This window comes from Cucumis melo, chromosome 10 (assembly GCF_025177605.1).
Source record: "Cucumis melo cultivar AY chromosome 10, USDA_Cmelo_AY_1.0, whole genome shotgun sequence".
NCBI lineage: Eukaryota > Viridiplantae > Streptophyta > Magnoliopsida > Cucurbitales > Cucurbitaceae > Cucumis > Cucumis melo.
Window position 1 is genome coordinate 5145680 of NC_066866.1, and position 21590 is coordinate 5167269.

General features: G+C 37.0%; 1 protein-coding gene across 1 annotated transcript; it reads right to left on the reverse strand.

Annotated features, from left to right (window-relative positions):
• Positions 1 to 884: 884 nt before the first annotated feature.
• LOC103488774 (myosin-1) lies at positions 885 to 21295 on the reverse strand. The gene is made up of 23 exons (XM_051091331.1): positions 20839 to 21295; positions 19755 to 20139; positions 17935 to 18036; positions 17709 to 17852; positions 17460 to 17610; positions 17340 to 17367; positions 16248 to 16413; positions 16080 to 16143; positions 15778 to 15885; positions 14288 to 14391; positions 14026 to 14164; positions 12901 to 13019; positions 12054 to 12206; positions 11842 to 11931; positions 11343 to 11420; positions 10256 to 10414; positions 9706 to 9912; positions 8866 to 9071; positions 8622 to 8757; positions 8245 to 8374; positions 8013 to 8159; positions 7741 to 7808; positions 885 to 1944 (listed from the first exon to the last, which is right to left on the reverse strand). Exons 2-23 carry the CDS (start codon positions 20133 to 20135, stop codon positions 1288 to 1290), a joined length of 3537 nt encoding a protein of 1178 aa, XP_050947288.1. The 5' UTR covers positions 20136 to 20139; positions 20839 to 21295; the 3' UTR covers positions 885 to 1287.
• Positions 21296 to 21590: the final 295 nt, after the last annotated feature.

A 21590-nucleotide genomic window follows, 5' to 3' on the forward strand; every position in this document is an offset into this window, starting at 1 on the left:
CCCATTTGCTTTCCAATCCTCTATCGTACTAAAAAGCACTTTTATATGTTTATCTTTAAGATTAACTGTGTGAAAGTGTTGTGTTAACTCGTCAAAGTCATCAAACATAATCTTTCTTTCTTTTGGAATATATTTCTTTAATATATCCATCGTGTTCGTTAATCTAACATAGTTTAATGAATCAAAAATACTAATTATTTTCTCAAAAGTCAATAATCTTATTCTTCATTTTCGATTGTTGAACTTAAAAAAATATGTTAATTTATCTTCTTTGCGAAAGGAAATCGGAATTCTTCTACATGTACTGTGTATAATATTATATTGTGAGTATATGGTATTATGAAATATGTTGTACTAAAAAAAAGTTTGAGATTCGAATCATCTACCCTATGTTAGATTATTAAAGAAATAAATTATATAGACTTTTATCTTTTAATTATTGAAATTTTTATATAATAATATTTTTAGTACGGGAAGAGATATGAAGGTTTGAACCTCTAATTTCAAAGGAGATATCAATAATGACAATGTTATGCTCGCACATATCAATAATAGCAACGCTATGTTCATCTTCATTGCCCATTAGATAATTTGATGAATTGAACTAATCAAGGGTAAATTAGGCTATTGGATCAGAAAGGTTTAAAGGTAAAATAAAACGTAATTGTTTAAGTCCAATAATTGAATTTTGTAAAAGATTTATAATAAAAATATAACTTTGTTAAATGTTGTCCATTGATAAGTTATTTGACCAGGAACGAAACAATCTACATTGAACAAAAATTGTTGTCTAATACAACCATCTTTGCTTTATTCAAGGCCTTGAAGATCACATTTCAAATTTGTAAACAATGGACAATGAGATGTGCTGAAAGAAACACACATTGTGGGAGAAGAGAAAACCTCAATATTATATCTATTAATGTAGAGATTGTTAAGTAGTAGAAAAAGATATACATATTAGAGAAAGTGGGCTCCAATGGCACTAAATCACTTGAAGCCCCTCAAAAAAATTGTAATGGAAAAATTAGAACAGAACTCTTGCATCGGTTCCTCCTTTGCAACTATAAGGTTGCTAAGAACAATGTGAATAGCTATTAGGAGCACAACAGAAGAAACATATTTTTTTTTTATCTCCAATTTTGTACTTGAAAACCCTTTCTTCCTCTTTCACCCAGTGAATAGGAAAAACCCGTCATTTACAAGTTCCCCAAAAATTACCAACCGACCCCAGCCTCTCAGACAGAAAAACAGTGTAATTTCTACTATAACTTCATTTTTCAGTTTTTAACTATACCTTGTGCTGTTCCTCCTTCCCCACCATTTCTTTTTCACTCTATCCATGGCACCTTCATTCCCAAGCTTATTCAAAATCACTTTCGTTTCACGCAGCCTTCCCCCGTAATCTTTCTTCCATGCTTCAAACATTTGTTTCAACCTTCTTAGTTCTCTATCTGGGTCAAGACTTGCCTCAACTTGACCGGATTTTACCTCTACCAAGAACTTTGCATCATCACCAAAGACTTGACTTCTTTGTTCGAATTCTTCAGCCAACCGGCTAATGACGCTGAGACCTGCATTCATTGGTCTTACTCCATTGCTTTCATTAGCTGTGTTGTTGCTACCCACTTCCCAACTGTATCCTCTGTCATCACTTGCATTTACTGATGCATCAGAATTTCTCTCTGAATCATCAACTGCTAAGCTTTTCTTTGCAATGGAGAGGCTAGATTGCAGGGATCTCATTTGTCTCTGCCATACCTCTTCCATTGACTTCATTTTCAGCTCATACTCTGACCAACGGTTCTCATACTGTTGGAGGCGCTGATGGAGGATGTCATTTTCCTCTTCTTTCTCTCTCAAAGCTGCCTCTGCTTTCAGGACACGGCGTTGCAACTCTGAAAGGAATGATGACTTAACAAGCACTTCACCTGACCCATTTGCCTGATGGAAATCCAAAATTATGAGTAGTCATATAAAAAAACATATAAATAGGATCTAAGTTCTACTAAATAGTATTGAAAGCAATTAACAACAACCCGAGACTTACGTGGAAACCCGAGAACCGGGAGAAAAATCACGATACTTTAGTTTTTATTATTTTTCTTATGAACAAAAACAATAGGTACAAAGGGAGTATAAATAGAGTACAATAGGAATAAGAAAGGAAAAGATTTAGGAAATATTTAGGAAATAAAATCTTATATTTTATTTTTTCCAAAAGTACTAATTCTAACACTCCCCCTCAAGTTGGGAGGTAAATATCAATGAGTCCCAACTTGCTAACGCAAAGGTCGAAGTGTGGTCGGAGAAGCCCCTTGGTAAGAACATCAGCAATCTGTTGGCTTGAAGGAATGTACGGAATGCATATGCTTCCACTGTCAAGTCTTTCTTTGATGAAATGCCGATCAATCTCAACATGTTTAGTTCTATCATGTTGCACTGGGTTGTTAGCAATACTAATAGCGGCTTTATTATCACAAAAAAGCTTCAATGGTGTCTCACATTCCTGATGAAGATCTGACAAGACTTTCTGGAGCCAAATTTCCTCACATATTCCCAGACTCATAGCTCTGTATTCAGCCTCAGCACTGCTCCTGGCCACAACACTTTGCTTCTTACTCCTCCAAGTTACAAGATTGCCCCAAACAAAGGTACAATAACCGGATGTAGACTTTCTATCAATAACAGATCCTGCCCAATCTGAGTCAGTATATGCCTCAATGGTCTTTCTATTTGTTTTTCTAAACATCAACCCTTTACCAGGTGTATTTTTCAAGTATCTCAGGATTCTGTTAACAGCTTCCATATGTTTCTCATAGGGAGCCTGCATAAACTGGCTGACAACACTCACAGCAAAGGAAATATCCGGACGAGTATGGGATAAGTAAATTAATTTACCTACAAGGCGCTGATATTGTTCTTTATCAACTGGAACTTGATCATCAGAGTTTCCTAGTTTACAGTTGAATTCAATAGGAGTATCAGCAGGACGACATCCCAACATACCTGTCTCGGTTAGCAAATCAAGGGTGTATTTTCTCTGAGACACGGAAATACCTTCTTTTGATCTAGCCACCTCCATTCCAAGGAAATATTTCAGATTTCCCAAGTCTTTGATTTCAAATTCATCACCCATTCTCTGCTTTAGTTGACTGATTTCTGTTTGATCATCTCCAGTCAAAACAATGTCATCCACATAAACAATTAGAATAGCTATCTTTCCTGTTTTGGAAGCCTTTGTAAATAAAGTATGGTCAGAGTGCCCTTGACTGTACCCTTGGGACTTGACAAAGGTAGTGAATCTGTCAAACCATGCTCTCGGAGACTGTTTCAGACCATATAGAGATTTTTGGAGTTTACACACCTCCTGACCAAATTGGGCTTCAAATCCTGGTGGGGGGCTCATGTAGACTTCCTCCACAAGGTCTCCATTCAAAAAAGCATTCTTAACATCCAGCTGGTATAGAGGCCAATCTTTGTTCACAGCAACAGATAGCAGGACTCTAACAGTATTCAATTTAGCAACTGGAGAAAAAGTTTCCGAATAGTCAATACCATAGGTTTGAGTGAACCCCTTTGCAACTAACCTTGCCTTGTGTCTATCAAGCGTACCATCTGCTTTGTATTTGAGAGAGAATACCCATTTGCATCCTACAGTTTTATGTCCCTTGGGTAGAGCACAGATCTCCCAAGTTCTATTCTTTTCGAGAGCCTTCATCTCTTCCATAACAGCATTCTTCCATTCAGGACACTCTAGAGCAGTGTAGATATTTTTCGGTATTATGGTAGAGTCAAGGTTTGCTGTAAATGCTCTAAACTGTGGAGAGAGATTATCATAGGAAACATAGTTGCAAATGGGATGTTTAGTGCATGATCTGGTACCTTTTCTCAATGCAATTGGAATGTCAAGAGAGGGATCATACTCATCAAGTTTTCTTGTATGACCCTGTTCAGCTTCATCGTTACTGGTTTCTATTCTCACCTCAGTCTCATCATCACGGTTCTTTTCTTCCATATTTTCAAGAACAGCAACATCAGACTTGTCATTCTCACTCATTGTATTATTAGTACAAGGTTTTGTAGGGTTTTCCATACCTTGGTCTCGAGGAGGTTCGAAATTTTGGACTGGAGCCGGCGGTTGACTAGTAGGGGACCCAACTTCCTTTCTGAGATTCCTCCTGTAATATGTTTTCCAGGGAACTTGGTTTGTGGGTAAGATTATGGGATGAGGATCAATGTCAGACACGGTAATAAGAGTAGGTTCAATAAATTCAAAGGTGTTGTTAGACTCTTCACTCACATTCTCCCCCTGAAGATGGCTAACAGGAAAGTATGGTCGGTTTTCACAGAAAGTAACGTCCATAGTGACAAAATATTTCCTAGACGGCGGGTGAAAACATTTATAACCGTGTTGGTGAAGGGGATACCCAACAAACACACAGGCCTGAGCCCGAGGGGTAAATTTGGTCTGATTAGGGCCGAAATTATGGACATAGGCGGTGCACCCAAACACACGAAGAGGAACCTCAGAAACAAGACGAGTAGAGGGGTAAGACTCCTTAAGACAATCTAAGGGAGTCTGAAGGTGGAGGATACGAGAAGGCATTCTATTGATTAAGTGAGCAGCTGTAAGAATAGCATCTCCCCACAGATATGATGGAAGGGAAGTGGAAAGCATAAGTGAGCGGGCTACTTCCACAAGGTGTCGGTTTTTTCGTTCGGCCACTCCATTTTGTTGAGGAGTGTAGGCACATGAGGTTTGGTGAACAATCCCCTTGGAGGCTAGAAATTCACTAAGGTTATGGTTTTGGAATTCCCGACCATTATCACTTCGAAGAATTGCAATTTTTGTATGAAATTGTGTTTTGATAGTATGATAGAAGTTTTGGAAAATGGATGGAACCTCGGATTTATCTGAGATAAGGTAGACCCAGGTGAGACGGGTATGGTCATCAATGAAAGTTACAAACCACCGCTTTCCCGAGGAGGTGGTGACCTTGGAAGGACCCCAAACGTCACTATGGATGAGGTTAAATGGTTGTGTAGGTTTATATGGTTGTGAGGGAAAAGAGACTCGATGTTGTTTTGCCCGGATACACACATCACAAGATAGAGAAGAGACATCAACTTTAGAAAAAAGGTGGGGAAATAAATGTTGCATATATGTAAAGTTTGGGTGGCCCAGTCGAAAATGCCACAACATACAGTCTTGTTCAGAAGTGCTAAAGTAGGATGACAGTAAACTAACCCTAGACAAACTACTACATGAGGTATCATCATCAAGGATGTAAAGTCCCCTGCTATGCCGGGCAGTGCCAATCGTCCTCCCCGAGCTCATGTCCTGAAAATAAACCGATTCAGGTAAGAAGATAGCTTTACAATGCAACTCACGAGTGATCTTGCTTATAGATAACAAATTGTAAGACAGTTTAGGGACATGCAAAACATTCTGGAGAGCAAAACCGTCAAAGGGAACTATTTGTCCTTTGCCAGCGATCGGAGCTAGAGAGCCATCGGCTATTCGGATTTTTTCATTACCGGCACACGGGGCATATGAGATAAAGTGTTCTGAAGAACCTGTCAAGTGATCTGTAGCCCCCGAGTCTAAGATCCAGGGATTCTTCCCATCAACGCTAATAAGCCCAAGGGACTGAGGCATACCTGACTGAGCAATGGCACCCAGAGTAGGAGTCTTGGTCTGGCTCACAGTAGGATCAGTTGATTGAGAAGTGCTAGCAGGTGTAGTCTCACTAATGTAGGCACGTCCTGAGTTCTGTTTCTCGTTGGAGGACCGTTTCTTACCTCCTGGGGGACGACCGTGGAGTTTCCAACACTGATCCTTGGTGTGCCATTGTTTCTTGCAGTGCTCACACACAGGAATTGACTTCCCATTATTCTTGTCACTGTCATGATTTGAGGACCGAGCGCTAAAGGCTGCGGAGTCAATGGTAGGGGTAGTCAATACACCCATGGCATTAGTGCGATCCTCTTCCAGGCGGACTTCAAAACAAACTTCCATTAGGGAGGGAAGAGGTCTTTGTCCGAGTATACGACCACAAACATTATCAAATTTGGGATTAAGTCCTGCAAGGAAGTCATAAACACGGTCAGCCTCTTCAAGTTTAGCATATTGTGTACTGTCATTTGGTGTGTCCCAAACTGTCTCTCTGCACAAATCCATCTCTTGCCAGAGGAGAGAGAGCTTGTTAAAATAGGTAGTTACGTCCAAGGTCCCTTGTTTGCAATTATGGACCTGTTTTCGCAGTGTATATAACCGAGAGGCATTCTGTCGTTTCGAGTAAAGGGTCTGAGTTGTATCCCACAAATCTTTTGCTGTGGCTGCATATAGTAAAGGCTTGCCGATCTGTGGTTCCATACTATTAATCAGCATGGACCGAATAAATGAGTCCTCTCCTTTCCAGAGTCGTTCCAAGGCGTCTCCCGGTGGAGGACGTACAGTCTCTCCAGTTAAGAATCCGAACTGGTATCGACCTTCGAGGAACATCTTTATTGATTGGGACCAAGAAAAATAATTTTGACCATTTAATTTTTCGCCTGAAAAATTCCCTGTAGACGAACCCAAAGAGCCAGTTATATAATTTGACTGTGAATTAGGGAACGAAGTTACCGGGTTCTTGGAATACATCGGCAACTCGGTTGGTTTGGAATGCGTTGAAGATTCGCCCGCTTCAATGTCCGATCTGTTTTGGGGTTGATCAATTCCGTTACCAGAAAACAGCGGTTGCTGTAAAGGGTCAACGTACAGCTGCTGCTTACTGTACTGATTTGACAAATTTACGGTTGAGGGATGCTGTCCGGAGCTCGTAGACGGCGCATGAGGATGCGGATGGCCGGAAGGGTTTGACGGCTGGACATCCGACGGTGCGTAGAAGGGAACGGGATGGGCGGTGACGTGAAACGGCGGCGGCGCGTGGGCCCACGCGCCGGACACGAGCGGCGCGTGAATCAACTTCTGGTCAGACGGCGGCGCGTACGGCTGCGGAACCACTCCCGTTGGGTAGATCGGCGGTTTCTGTAGGTTCTGGAGCAGTTTCTCCATGGCGGCGGCGACGGCGGCGTCCACGGCGGCGGCGATTCCGGCGGCGGCGGCGGCGGCGGCGGCGACGGGTTCAGTTTCGATCTGGGTTTCTCCTAGGTTATTTTCTAGGGTTTCGTTATTGCTTTGCTCTGATACCATATTGAAAGCAATTAACAACAACCCGAGACTTACGTGGAAACCCGAGAACCGGGAGAAAAATCACGATACTTTAGTTTTTATTATTTTTCTTATGAACAAAAACAATAGGTACAAAGGGAGTATAAATAGAGTACAATAGGAATAAGAAAGGAAAAGATTTAGGAAATATTTAGGAAATAAAATCTTATATTTTATTTTTTCCAAAAGTACTAATTCTAACAAATAGTATTCTTCAAATGAAACGTGAATAAAAGAAGGCACAGTTTTTCCTTGTACGTCAATAGAATTACAAATTTTACACTTATGCTAATTGCTGATTAACTAAATCTAAGATTGAGATCCTTCGTATAAACATTCTTAGTTCGTCACTAGATAATATACTAGAAAATAATATTAGCTTCAATGCTAATCGTCAGTCATAAATCGGACAACGTTGAGATTGGAGCAGTGTGGATCTTTAAAGTTTAAGGCAACCAGAAAAATTGAAAGAAAAAATGAAAATAAGAGAACAAATGAAAATCAAAATGCTAGAAGTTTACCGTCAGGCCACCAGGTTTCATTAATCCAATATCTCCTGAGCATCTCCTCACCAACCAGCCACGGATAACTGAAATATATCAAACATCAAACCAAATTAGTAAATGAAATCAGAACTCACACCAAAAAGTGCACAAAGAAAGTGTAGATTCTACTGGATTAAGAGTGAAACTGTAACAAACTCTCGAGACTATAAACTGTAGTCTTTAGTTAGATGCTTCCTTGTAAAATAACAAATCCAGTAGAATATCTAGTAAACTCTAGAGACTATAACCTGATTGTATCGTAAGCGATGCATCACAGACATTCTTCAAATGTTTACTAGCAATTCTGGCTTTCACACACTTTTGAATAGAAATAGCAGCCCTATGCCTTTGTATCAAGATTGCATATTCTTTTCTTGCTTTCTGCCCACGCGCAACTGCATGAGAAATTAAAATAGTTCAAACTCTGAATCCCAAGAACTAGAAAGTGATTGGTTCTAAGTCGACGAGGAAGGTTAATACATGACTGAAGTACGGAAATCCCCCTCTTTAGCTCTTTAAGGTGGCGTCGAGCCAGGTGCCCTCTGTAACAGCTTTGAACAGAGAGAATCCCATGGAGCGTGCGGTTCCTCGTATCTTCAAGCACTCCAATCTGCCACATTTTTTTCAAACAAATTTGATTAGCAGCACTAGTCAGTATTTTATGTGATGATATGGAAGCTACTATGAGAAAAAGAAAATATACACACACAATTGGAGAGAATAAAGTTCGACAATTAAAATATATAGACATAGGTCATATTTAACTCGTTTCTCAAGTTCTTTTTTATCATTGATTTCTAACCCTACAGAAACTCGAGGAAAATAGTGAGTGCACAATATAAGCAACAAAACTTTACCTGCCCAGTTCGGAAAAACAATTTTGTATAGCCAACTTGGTACATTTCAGGCAATATATTGAATTGATGAAGAATTGCGACTGAGACACTAAGGGGATCCTGTGATGCAATGCTTTCTTGTAGAAGGAAACCATACCTGATGTCCCACACACCAAGAACCATATGCAAGTTATTTTACATCAGCAGATGTTAGAATGAAAATTTTTAAAAAACATAATGGTGTAAAAGCAATAACCAGCACTACCTTCTAGCAAATTTCTGATGTGACATCCGGGTAGGAAAACCAGCTCGTGATATTCGTACCACTTCTAGGACCCCACAACATCTTAACTGTTGTAATACAAGTCCTTGCTCATACAATCTAGGAGATTGAACGTTGTTGGGCTTGATACAACGGATGAAATGGGGTGTTGTATTTTCAAGACGGAGCATCAATTGGAATAATTGACCCTAAACAAATATAAATCTATTAGTTAAAGCAAGAGGTTTAATATATGACAGTTCGGTGCCTAAATATAATCAAGCCTAGCCCTAAGAAAAGGTCACACTCAATTTTCTGTATCCTACTCCATCTTGAAATTTACTGTTTATAAAATAAATTATCACTTGGGATGTCTGTCATATTACAAAATGCATGAAGTGCAAGTAGCAATGATTTAAAAAATCTTAAAAACAACTGAAGAAATCAAACAAAAAATGTCTCTATCCTCGCTCCAGTTTGAGCTATTGTTTTTTTTTTTCTTCTCAATCAATCGTTGATATAATTTTGAACAAACTCTTGAGAATAACAATGTGGTGTAGCCTAAGAATGACTAAAGGAGAGATCTCCGAGAATCAACTCTTGAATCTTTACTATGTATCAAGTTGTGTCAAATATACGAGCGGGGCTCCCTATTTATAAGGGATTAATACGCAAATGAAGGAAAAAGAGATTAACCTAAGGATTTTCCTAAATTACCCTAGTCCTACCTCCATCAAAATGACTTATAGATATTGCATAAGTCAAACTAAATAAGTACTAGTTCAGGAAATATCATCCACAGTATGCGATTGAGTTATAAATTTATTGTGAAAGACAGATTACCTTAAACTTCCTTGCAACACTTAATTTTTGGGATTCTGCACCACCAGACTTGTGTAAAGTGCCACCTATGGACTTTTCCGACTGAGTTAGCATGTTGGATGCAAAAATCTGAGGAAGATGGCATGAGCATGAGGATAGGAGTTGAATAGAATCTAAATGTAGCAAGTCCCTGTTTTTCTCCAGAAAACCAGTTGTGTCATAAGTGACCTGAATGAAGACCCAAATGCAGGTATCAAAAAGTCAGGTAAAAATGAACTGAGGAAGAGAAATTTCACCAATGACTACCAACAACTTGTCATATATTCTTTGCTTCAGGCAGTGATATTTTCCTAAACATTTTATCAATTTAACAGCTTCATGTAATAAATCCATCACAGAAATGTGAAAAAAAAATTAGAAACAGTTGATCGAATCAAGTCAGGGGCCAATGAGTAGCAACAATCCTCATTGTATCAAGTGATGAAAGTTTGCATAAATAATTAAAATTAAAAAGCAACTGCAGTAGGAGTAGAAAACAAATAACTATTAGCTGCCGATGCCATGTAAATACCTCTCCTGCATAATGACCGACAGTGAAGGCTTTCCCTCGTTCTCCTCTAAAAGATGAATTAGGACCCAAATGCTGCTTAAGCTTGTTCGCGAAGGTCAGATCTGTGCCATTTGGAAAAGTAGACTCCTCGTCTAACAGGGACAACAATCCCAAAGGTTTCTGCGCAGAAATTACAAAAATACATAAGGAAAAGCATCACAAACACATTCCACTAATGAAAAATCACTAAAATCTGAGTAGTCCAAACTTATAACTCAGAACAAACATCAGCAGTTGTTATAACCTACTAATCAGACAGACTATATTAAACACCGGTAACTTAATAGTTACGAAGATTTAGGGCAATTCAGCATATGACTTTGTCTGAGAATTTACATGGGAAACCCTAAATGGCATATATAAGTTTTTATAATTAAAAACCCAACATTCAGTGAAAGATATGAAAGGATAAACAAGAGCAGTCAAAAGTAGAACACAAATTAGTGGCATGGAATTACGTAAGGTATTTCCCTCACTATCCTGTTGATATTCAAAAGAAAAAAAAACCAAAAGGCATATGAGCTTCTAGCCAACTTAAGAGAGAATGGTAATCTCTCCCTATCGACTATTTTCTAATAAGAAAGCCAATTCAAGGGGGAATGCTAATCTCTCTCCCACCCACTATTTTCTAAAAAGAAAGCCAATTCAAGAAGGAATGGTAATCTCTCCCGACCCACTATTTTCTAATAAGAAACCTAAAGATCCCCTCTCACACTTGCCCCCTAAAAAATGTATGCATCCCATTACCACTAACCAACTGTTGAGATATATTTCTCCTTTTACCCTTCCCGGTATTTGTATTGACGAGAAGCAGCTTCACAACTTCATTTATAAACAGATATAGTACGCTCATTTAAATTAACCGTGCTTCAAAACACAACAAACAAAAACCAATGAACTCGTGTTATAGAATATAAACCAAAAGGTGAAAAAAATGGGTAAGTACAAGTAATAGAAAGATTGGAAGATGAAAAGAAAATCATCATAAATACTAAAGGACCAAGAGATGGTAGCAAAGAATCAAGTCAACGAATTAAAAGCTCTAAACCTTTTCAAACAGACTGAGACAATCTTGATTGTCGTCAAAATCAACTTTTGCCCAATCGATGCCATCTTGAATGTATTCCTGAAATACATAAACTTCAATGTCAAGCATGAGAAATGAGACGAAAATATAGTTATTGTTCCTTTCCCTCTCTATAAGCCAGCTTAACGCTGGAGAAAATACAGGTTACACCTTGCTCTTTTATGACCTATTCCAAGGTAAGGGTCCACAATTTCATAATTTGGTAACTTCTAGTTTTGTATTCCATTTCTACCATTAGGCCATTTTAATAAATATGGTCCAAATACTTTTTCATGAACCATGTGTATGCTATGAGATTTTTCCCATATTACACCAAAACAATGAAATATTCGTAGACCCTCAGTAATTTCTGAATTAGGAACAAGAAGAGGAGAAACGACTGTTGCATTTCAATGAAAACTGAAAGTAATAGCTTGAAATAATTTCAGCTTAATTAGTGCATAATCAACGAGACAGTTACCTCCTGCTCTAGCTTAAATAAATGACGATTGAAATGCTGCTGTAGTCTCTCATTTGCATAGTTAATACAGAACTGTTCAAAACTATTCCTCTACAAAATGAAGGAACAGAGAGGGAAAACATATTAGGATAAAGATTCATATCACATACAATACACGTTAAATGAGTAGCAACTAGAGAAAGAGAGAGATTAAGAGCTTAAATGAGGCTTACATCAAATGATTCAAAGCCATAGATATCAAGAATGCTTATGGATCTGCCAGTGCGTCGTTTGCCTACAGCAAGAGATTTGTTAATTTGTTCGACCAACCACTCAAACAAACAAGCGTAAATTGACTTTGCCAAAGCATCTCTTGTGTCAATTGCCTGCAGACAGAAAAATGAAATCTGATGTTGGAGTTCACACAACGATAAACTCATAGAAGTTATCTTCCATAATATGTCAGATGTTTGGAACAACAATATGATATAACTACGTATAAATTATTTAATAAGGTTCAAACTCTATTTTGATCCCCAATCCACATCTTATGATACAAATGTATAACAATGCAAGACTAACAAAGCGTAAATCCAAATGTGAGTGCATGCTGATGAAACCAAAGCCAAGATAAAATTAAAAACAATACAAGAAACAAGAGAACAAAAACTGATTCTGTTTTTAATTGCAGAACCCTGCGTGTAGTATGGCCCTCAACAGATTTGGGCCTGAATAGTCGACACATTCTACTCCCATCAAAATTTTCTGGTATAACTTTTCCACCAAAATCACTCATCTTTCACGTAGATCTAACAATTGTTTCGGACAAAAAACTTTGGGGACAGAAGAATTTAACGGAAGAGAGTTCTATTCGCAGTTTGGAGCTCCAATAACTATTAAATTCAAGCTCAAACTTGTCATCAATTGTTATTAAGTCATTGCTTAAACATAATCTAAAGGTGAGCAATCATGTCGTTTGCTGGTGGGAATTAGTTTCTTGTCTTTTTCTTTTTTCTTAACCTGAATCAGTTTCTCCTTTATACACAAAAAGTAAAAGGTTTTCCGGAACAAGTTTCTTGCCTGAGATAAGGTAAGCTTTTGGACAATGCTGTCATTCCCAACTCTCATTTTTCGAGTTGATAAAGCTAGTTTAAGCTCCTCAATCTCACACTCAATCAGCTTAGCAACAGTCTGTAAACCTGAAAACGGTTATCCAATAAACATAAAGCTCAAGAAATATGTTTCAACAGATCATGAATGATTAAAAATAAACCAAATAAATAGTTACTTAGATTGTCATGCAAGTAAATAATGTAATTACAAGTACATTGATGATATTTTAAAATATAAATCACTATGAATAGAAGAAACAAAGAATAAAGAAAGTTATAGAAATAGTTCTAGAAATTGTTATCCCTAGGATGGGAATTACAATTACTTCTTTGTTAAAGGCCTACAAGGGCTTCCTCGTGAAAATATCACTTTTATCTACGTACAGGTAGGTATCTGTTGATTCTTCATGACACTAACCATAACTTCTATCATGCCTTTTTCAGCGTCAAAGATGAGAAGCTAAATTGTAGTAGAATGAATAAGGGAAAATTGCTCTCGTCCTTCCTAAACCCTTAGACACAATGATAACCATTCAAATTGCATTACCATTTGTTCAGTTAGGTTTATCTGACACTTTAACTCTTTTATAGGTTATTTCACACGGTTATTCATAAGCAACAAAACCATCCTGATGGAACACCACCTTTTGGTATGAATTTCCTCTTCTATTTAGATTCTGATAAGGGGTACATTCTGGAATTGAGTGGAAACTCAATTCCTTTCTCTCTCTACTGCCTTTCTCTCTTTTAAGAAATTACAGTAAATCTTCTTACAATCTTGCCAGCCTCTAACTAACTCACATGTGAGTGTTATTACAACTAATATAACAAACTAATATAACAAACTAACGTAACAAACTCCAGCTGGTATAACTAACTTTTCCTTCTGCTGTAAACAAATCTAATTGGGGGTCTATCACATCCCTAATTATGACTGACAATATTAATTTCTTGATAATTTAAAGAAACCACGGAAAGTCCTTAGATAAGAATATAAATTGACAGAAAGGCTGAAGAAAGTTATCTTTCCTGTTCAAATCCATGCTACAACATAAAAAAAGTATTTTACATTTAGAAATTCCAAGTTTCTAACCTTCATCTTCCACAGGCTCCACATGATTCTCATTGTCTATAACACTAAAGGAAACATTTCCCAGCCATAGAACAGCAGCAAGCATTGCAAATACACTGTTCTGATCTTCTTTGCTGATATGGACAACATCCAGTGCTTCCTGAGAAGTAATGACAGGCAGCATTACAGCAAAGTTCGACTTCAAACACATAAACACTGAATAGAATGGATCAAAACAGATAGCTCGTCAGTATTGAGTTGATTAAAAATTTAGAGAAATTACCCTGACTACGCGAAACTCCTCAGCATCATTTACTCTACTTATTGAAAAACAACTGCTTTGGCAGAGATATTTGTACTCTTCCGCTCTTCTCAAGTTTAACTTCTCTGCACATCAAAATTAAACATAGGTGAGATGGTGCGCATAAATGGGAATAAGATGTCTACCTCAAATAAGGGGCACAATCCATACTGTACTTAGGGTGAGTTTACAGTTAACTATTAAGCCCACGGTGGTGCTTTCTATCAATCCATATAACAATGAGGAACGACAGTTAATAATTACAAGTAGATGAGAGAACTTCAAGAATTCAAACGAGGACAAGAGAACCTAACTACTTTTTCAGTGCCCAACGAAATTATCTGCCACACAATAAAGATTAGATCTTTTGTGCAAACCATACACTGGAGTAAATATCAGAAATGAGCAATCGTGGCACGGAGAAATTAGTAGAAAGCCTAGAAAATAATCAGAGATGTGAAGGGAACAAGCAAATGTTCGAAAATTGGCATTGGATTTTTAAAGTTTTTTTAGGTAGCGTCTTGTTTGACTGTTAATTTGCAGAAATCCTCCAATGTTTACTTGAACATTGATAAAGATGAGGTCTTTGACATGGCTAAGCTGCTCAGTTGTAAGGTTAATTGTCTTCTTTTTTCTTTTGGGTGTTACGAATGGTGGGAAGCCTAAAAATAAATCATTCTAGATTCCACTTGTTGAGAGACTTCTCAAAGCGTTCTTTCAAGTAAGCCGGTCTATTTCTTCTCTATCTTTAGAGCTCCAGCTGGCACCTGTAAGGCTATTGAAAAGTGCTATAGGAGCTTCTTTGTGGAAGAGGGTTTATTTGATAAAAGGGAGTCACCTTGCTAACTGGGACAAAGAGAGCACAAAAAACACTCCAAATAACAACACTCTAAATGTTAGTTTGTACATGCAACTCAAGATAAAAATCACTTAAAAGAAACAAAGAAAACAAGAGATCCAACTCAATCAGTTAGCATTCACGATGTGTAAGCTATTAGATAATGAGTAAAGGAAAAATTATTATCAAATTAGCTTCAATCGTTACTCCCAAAAAAGGTGTTAGATCATCAATTTACCCAAAAGCCTAAGCTAGTGAGTAAGGATAAATTTAATATATTATCTTAGAAGGCTTCAATTGCTTTAGATATAAAAGCACAGCCCCATATCAAGCCAAAATATTGCCTACAAACAGTGGTGGATCTAGAAATTTTATTGTCGGGAGCCTTTGTAGATTACTAAAAATAATCTGGAAAAAAACATGCAAGGAATGGGGTTTGAACCTGAGTCCAAAGGGGATTGGGAGACAGTTTTACCACTAGGCTAACTTCTGGAATTGGAATTATTTCTGTTTTATATATATATATATATATATATAATATAAAGAGAATAAAGTTGAGGGAGACTCGAGCCCCAAGCATATGCTAAATCCACCGATGCCTACAAATAACTGCAAATTGGAAGAGATGGATTACCTTTAAGTGCAGGCGAAGCCCCACTGCAAAGTTGATAAAAGATATGATATGACCTTTCTCCCTCTGTGCATTGGACAACTCTAGACTGTAGGAGAAATATATCATTCACTAGTAGTTTTTCATTTTTTGTTAGAAAATAAAGAATCAATTCAGGCACATTTAAAGGGTAGTTGTATATTTACCTTTTCAAGCAAAACTGTCGGGGTTCATCAAGAGCAGCACAATCAAAGTCAGATTTTACCATCTCAAAAAAAAATATCCATTGAAAACCAATGCAGAGTCCAAATTACAGGAAAGCTTACAAGTTTGAATATTTGCACCAGATATTTTCCCAGTTTCACTAAAATGGATTTCTATCAACTTTCCCTGCAAAAGTTAAATTCAACTTAAAATGGGCTTTGGATTCTAAGTAGAAAGCCATTTTATTACAACACAGCAACGTAAATGAAATTAATGATTTAGGATCTTACGAAACGGCTTGAGTTATCATTTCTCAATGTTTTTGCATTCCCAAAAGCTTCTAGGATAGGATTGGTCTTCAATATCTCATATTCTATTCCACTTCCACCACCAAGAGCAGCCAAATATTGCATTGCTATCTTTGCTGTTTCAGTTTTCCCAGCTCCACTTTCACCGCTGAATATGAAGGCATTAAACGGACATGAATGATAAGGAGAATATAAAATTGCCTTCATGCTATTCACAACACCAGCGTGTTATTTATTATTCAAACTAATAGTTATATGGAAAACATGAATACCAAGCTACCAGTAGCACTAAGAGACACACAACATGGTTGGTAGTATGCTGTCTTATGTCATTTATCTGAATAACTAAAGGGTGAGTCTCAGGTCTTTTATTGAATATCATTATAATAGGAATTATTTTTTATATCCGTGAGTGTCCAAGACAACGTATGCACACCTCAACTAATCTCACAGACAATCCGCCAAACCTTACAACACTTGGGTGTCAAGAAAACTTGTAAGATACTAAATCTTAGGTAAACGGTGACCATAGACCGAACCAATGACCACTTAGCCCTTTATCAAAGTTATGTCTCCTATTTACTACTAGGTCAACCCATGCTGGTGTATAATAGAAATTCAATTCATTGGGTCCTTAGCAATACTATAACCTACAGCTAGAATAATAATAAAACATAGGGTAATTATAATGTAAAGCAATTTTAAGAATAATTATTAAGTATATAGCAACATTTTTAAAAAATTGCAAATATAGCAATTATGATTTATCAGTGATGACCAATATTTGCTACGTGGTTTATATGGTCTATCAGTGATAGACTCCTATCATTTTTATAGAATTTGACAAATTTTACTATATTAGCATTTTTTTAAAAATATTGCTATATACTTAATTATTTTAAATCTAATTGTTATATTTGCAACTATCCCTACAACATATAACTTCCCTTGCTCTTTTAGATGAATGCTATGCAAGTACGCATGAATAAAAAAGTAAAACATGGAGAGAACAGCGATGAATTAAAAAATAAATAAAAGAACTGTACAAACGTGTAAAACAGGCACCAGCATTACCTTATTATAATTGATTGATTTACTTCATCTGAAATTGGAAAAAAAAGGTCGGTAAGCAGACAAAATAAAAGCCTAAGCAGAAATTGAATCTAATAAAATGTCAATTGCATCAGGAAAAACCTCGAATCATCTCTCTTATGGCTGTATCAGTAATGGCATATACATGTGGGCTCTCGATTGTTTTGCGCTTGTATGCATCAATGTAATCGTTTCCATACAAATCAACTTTCTTAAAAGGATTGATGGCAACCAGAACTGGCCCTGCTTTTGTCTGAAATTCCCAAAATCATACCCATTGTCATTACCAAGAGAAATGTTTCTAAGCAGACCCTTGACTGACTACTGTATAACAAATTTTGTGACACTCACATATATAACATCTTGATTATATCTGTACTCAAGATCATATAATACTGAAGGCTCATTTAAATAGCTAAGTTGCATAAGATCATCAACGCCATCAAGAATATCCGGATTAGCTGGAATCAAATTTTCAGCTTTCACCTTTAACACCTGAAACCATCCATATGATATACGCAATCAAATATCGATAACCTTTACACAGCTAAGCTTCTTACAGATTTCAATTTGCCACCTTTCCATCAGTCAGTGAAACTACTGACTCTGTTCCTCCCGTTGATAGTATCTTTACAAGATCCCAATTCCCATTTGGAAGTTTAAACCAAGACTGAAGTATCTGAAATAGAAAATTGAGCAATATCTTAAAATCAAACACTAGATATTTCAATTAGAAGGGTCGACCGAATACAATTTTAGTTCACAAGATTATGATTAACTGAGGAACTCGGTAGTTCACAATAGCTTAGAAAAAACGGTCTATACAAGATCATATACACAAGTGGGTTTTTTTTTCTTCTTGAACACATCCATTCCAAATTTATGACAAAAAATGCTAGAAACACAATGAAAATGCAAGTTATATGAGATGCATAGAGAAAACAGAAAGTAATAATGCCTGAGCTGCCAAATACGGATGAACCCTTTAAGTGCATTATCAAAAAGAGATGCCTAAATTGGAACTTGACAAGGGTCGGTAAAACATCAAAGAAGGGACAAGATACACAGCCATGTAATTGTTATTGGTCAAAACAACTTCGTTGTATGGGCAAGGGGACCATCTGTAATTGACACAGGTAGGTAACAATAATAGGCTCATCATGAAGATGCAGTTCAATAGGTTCAGAAGAACAAAATCCAAAAAGGCATGAAGAATATGAAACCCGTTTCTATTTGATATTATCTTCTCCAAGAGCAAATTGATACACAGCAACAAGGGACGACAGGAGAAGATCCAAAAACATAAATAAATGTCTAAACGAAAAAAATTATATAAATTTAAAGATTTAAATTTACAGAATCTCTAGTTCCGCTTGAAAAATAATTTAGAAGGTAGCTGGACACAGATTTTCTTATGAGAAACAGGACGAATATTATGCGAAGAAACCCAAAAACAGCCTAAAGTCAAGGGTGAAGAGATGATAAATGGACACAATTACTTGCAAGAACAATGATTTAGCATTGTGCACACTGAAATTATACGACCACTACCAAGCAAGTGATTCCTAGATGGCACGCATCCTACCTTCGGACAATTGCACCCGTTTTAATAAGGATTACTACTCTTCTATTGTACCAAAGAGTTCTTGACTTTTTTTTTTAACTACAACAAACTGGGGTATGGGAATTTGAACCTCCAACCTTAACAAAGGTAGTACACCCCTATTACTACAATATACTCACTTTTGGCTGAATAAGTTAAAACCCGAACATATATTATGATCATTCATCATGAAAAAGATAGACAAGTGAAAAACACGAGTTGATTGGAGATAGCAAGTAAATGACTCTGCAAAGCTCATATCTTGAGCGACACGGTGTCATTATCATTTTCTTGATAGATAATGCATTTATTATTCTAACATGAGTGACATTAATACAGCTAAGCAATAAGAAACCCACCACCAATTTTTACAAATCATTAGTCCACGACCTAAAAAAATAGCGCATTCATTAGTAGAATCCAGACATATATTGGACAAATCAAATCTCAACCTCGGACCTTATAACCTCAAGTTATTACAATAGAGGGCCAAATGTTTCAAATGGAAAAACCGACTAGGGTACATTTTCTTTTATATAACAAATTAAAAAGGAAAGGAAGGGGGAAAATGCCATCAGAAGAAGAAGAAAGAATGAATTTTAACTTAAGTAAAAATGAGCAAGAGAGTGAATTTTAACTTAAGTACAAATGAGCAAGATTGTTACGGGATGAAGTGGTAGAAACTAGAAGGTATCGTTTGAGTAATGGTGAACTAAACATAAAACCTCAGCTACCATTATACTGTGATTATCTTTTAATAAGAAATTCAAGCGTCAATATATGACCCAAAATACCTTCCTTGGCGTGTAGGAGGATGTGTCACCCCACCTGCGTTCACTATGTGAAGCCGACACTGAAGGTGAAGGTAAAGGCATAAAACCATCTTCTCCATCATCCATGGTGGGTCTTTCTTCCACTGATGTAGTATTACAATTATATGGTGAGTCCTCATTCAGCTCATCAATATTGTTCATACCGTATTGAAGTCGATTGACGGCATCATCTCCAACAGTTCCATTTTCACCATCAACTATCGAATTAGCTTCCATGTTTTTCACATTCCGACTGTAAGGATCTTCCAAATTTTCAGCAGCTTGTGGAATCATGAACCGAGAATTAACTGGCATGGATTTGGTGGACTGCAATGAAACCATCACCTGGGATTTCCGAGACATCTTCCTGAAAATTTATGCATAATGGCAGACTGAGCATTGGCAGGTGGGATCGCTATGGCTATGGCTATCAATATTGAGATAAAAAAAGATCACTTTTCAGAAAGAAAGAAAAAAACTAATAATTCTAATCAAACTTTAATAAGGTCCCACGTGAACACCCATCTGACGAACAAAATGGAGGGGACCATCTCTAAGATTAAGATGCAGTATCGACTGATCCTGGTTAGTAGGTCACCATTGACAGGTTAACACCCAAAGGTTGCCTCAATTCTGAAATATCCTAAGCTAACAGAGAAAGAAATAGAGTTGTTTCAAATCAATTGTATAGACAGAAAGACTCTGTTTTAACCCGGGAACTCTGAAATTAAAACTCCTCGATCTGTAAGCTTAAATTCCTTAAAAGGTAACTACCGATCACAGTTAGAACTGCTTCTTCGATAGATCTTTCAGTTAAATCCACCCATTGGAAGCTAAAGGAATTTTCCAAAAAGTGAAAAGTGAAGCTCAATAAACAACTAATGACATCAAATTCAAAATCTGAAAACAAAAAAAAAAAAAAAATAAGTCCAACCAAGCTTCAACAGTCAGGAAAGAGTAACAACAGCACATCAACAAAAACCCATTTGATTTATTACCTGAAAAGAAAAACCCACCAAGGTAAAGTGAATACAAATGCATTAAATCTAAAAAGTCATCATCTTACCTCTTCAAGAAATGAAAACAGCTCCGAGCAGATTGAAGAGAAGATCGAGTACCCGGAAGTAAGAAAGGATAAATCTGCTCAGAGCATGAAAGAATTGAGAATTGAAAGAAGAGAAGGTGGGAAAATCCGATGCAGGGAGATGGAAGAGTTGGGTGAGTTGAGAGAGATCGGTTGTTCCAATGGGGAGGGGGGGGGGGGGTTTCAGTTTTCAGGGAGACGTAGAAGAAGTCATAGGCAGAAACATGGTAGGGTTTGTGGAGGAGGAAAAGGCAACGAAAAGAGGGTTGGGATTGAGATGGAGATGGAGATGGAGGAGATGGAAATGGAGGGAGGTTTGTTTGGATTGAGAGAAAGTTGAACAGAAAAATGGAAAAGAAAATCCAAAGCGTGTAGAGATGGTGCAGCTTTTTTGCCTTGCTTTGCTTTGTTATTTTCCTCTGCTTCACAGACACACACATAAAATTTTACATTTTTAAAAAAAAAAAAAAAAACAAATAATTATATATGTGTGTGTGTGTGTGAATTTGAATTTGATTCGTATTTAATTTCTTCTCCCCAATTTAAATTTTTTATTTTTTTTATGTGTTGGAGGAAAGTTTAAAAATATTGACGAATTTGCCCATTGGTACCTTTTATAATTACTATTTGTGTCCTTGGGTGGATGGAGTTGACTGATCTGAAACAAAAGGATGTTGGTCCAACGCCGGATAATAAATTCCTTCTTTTTATTAATATATAATATATTCTTAAAT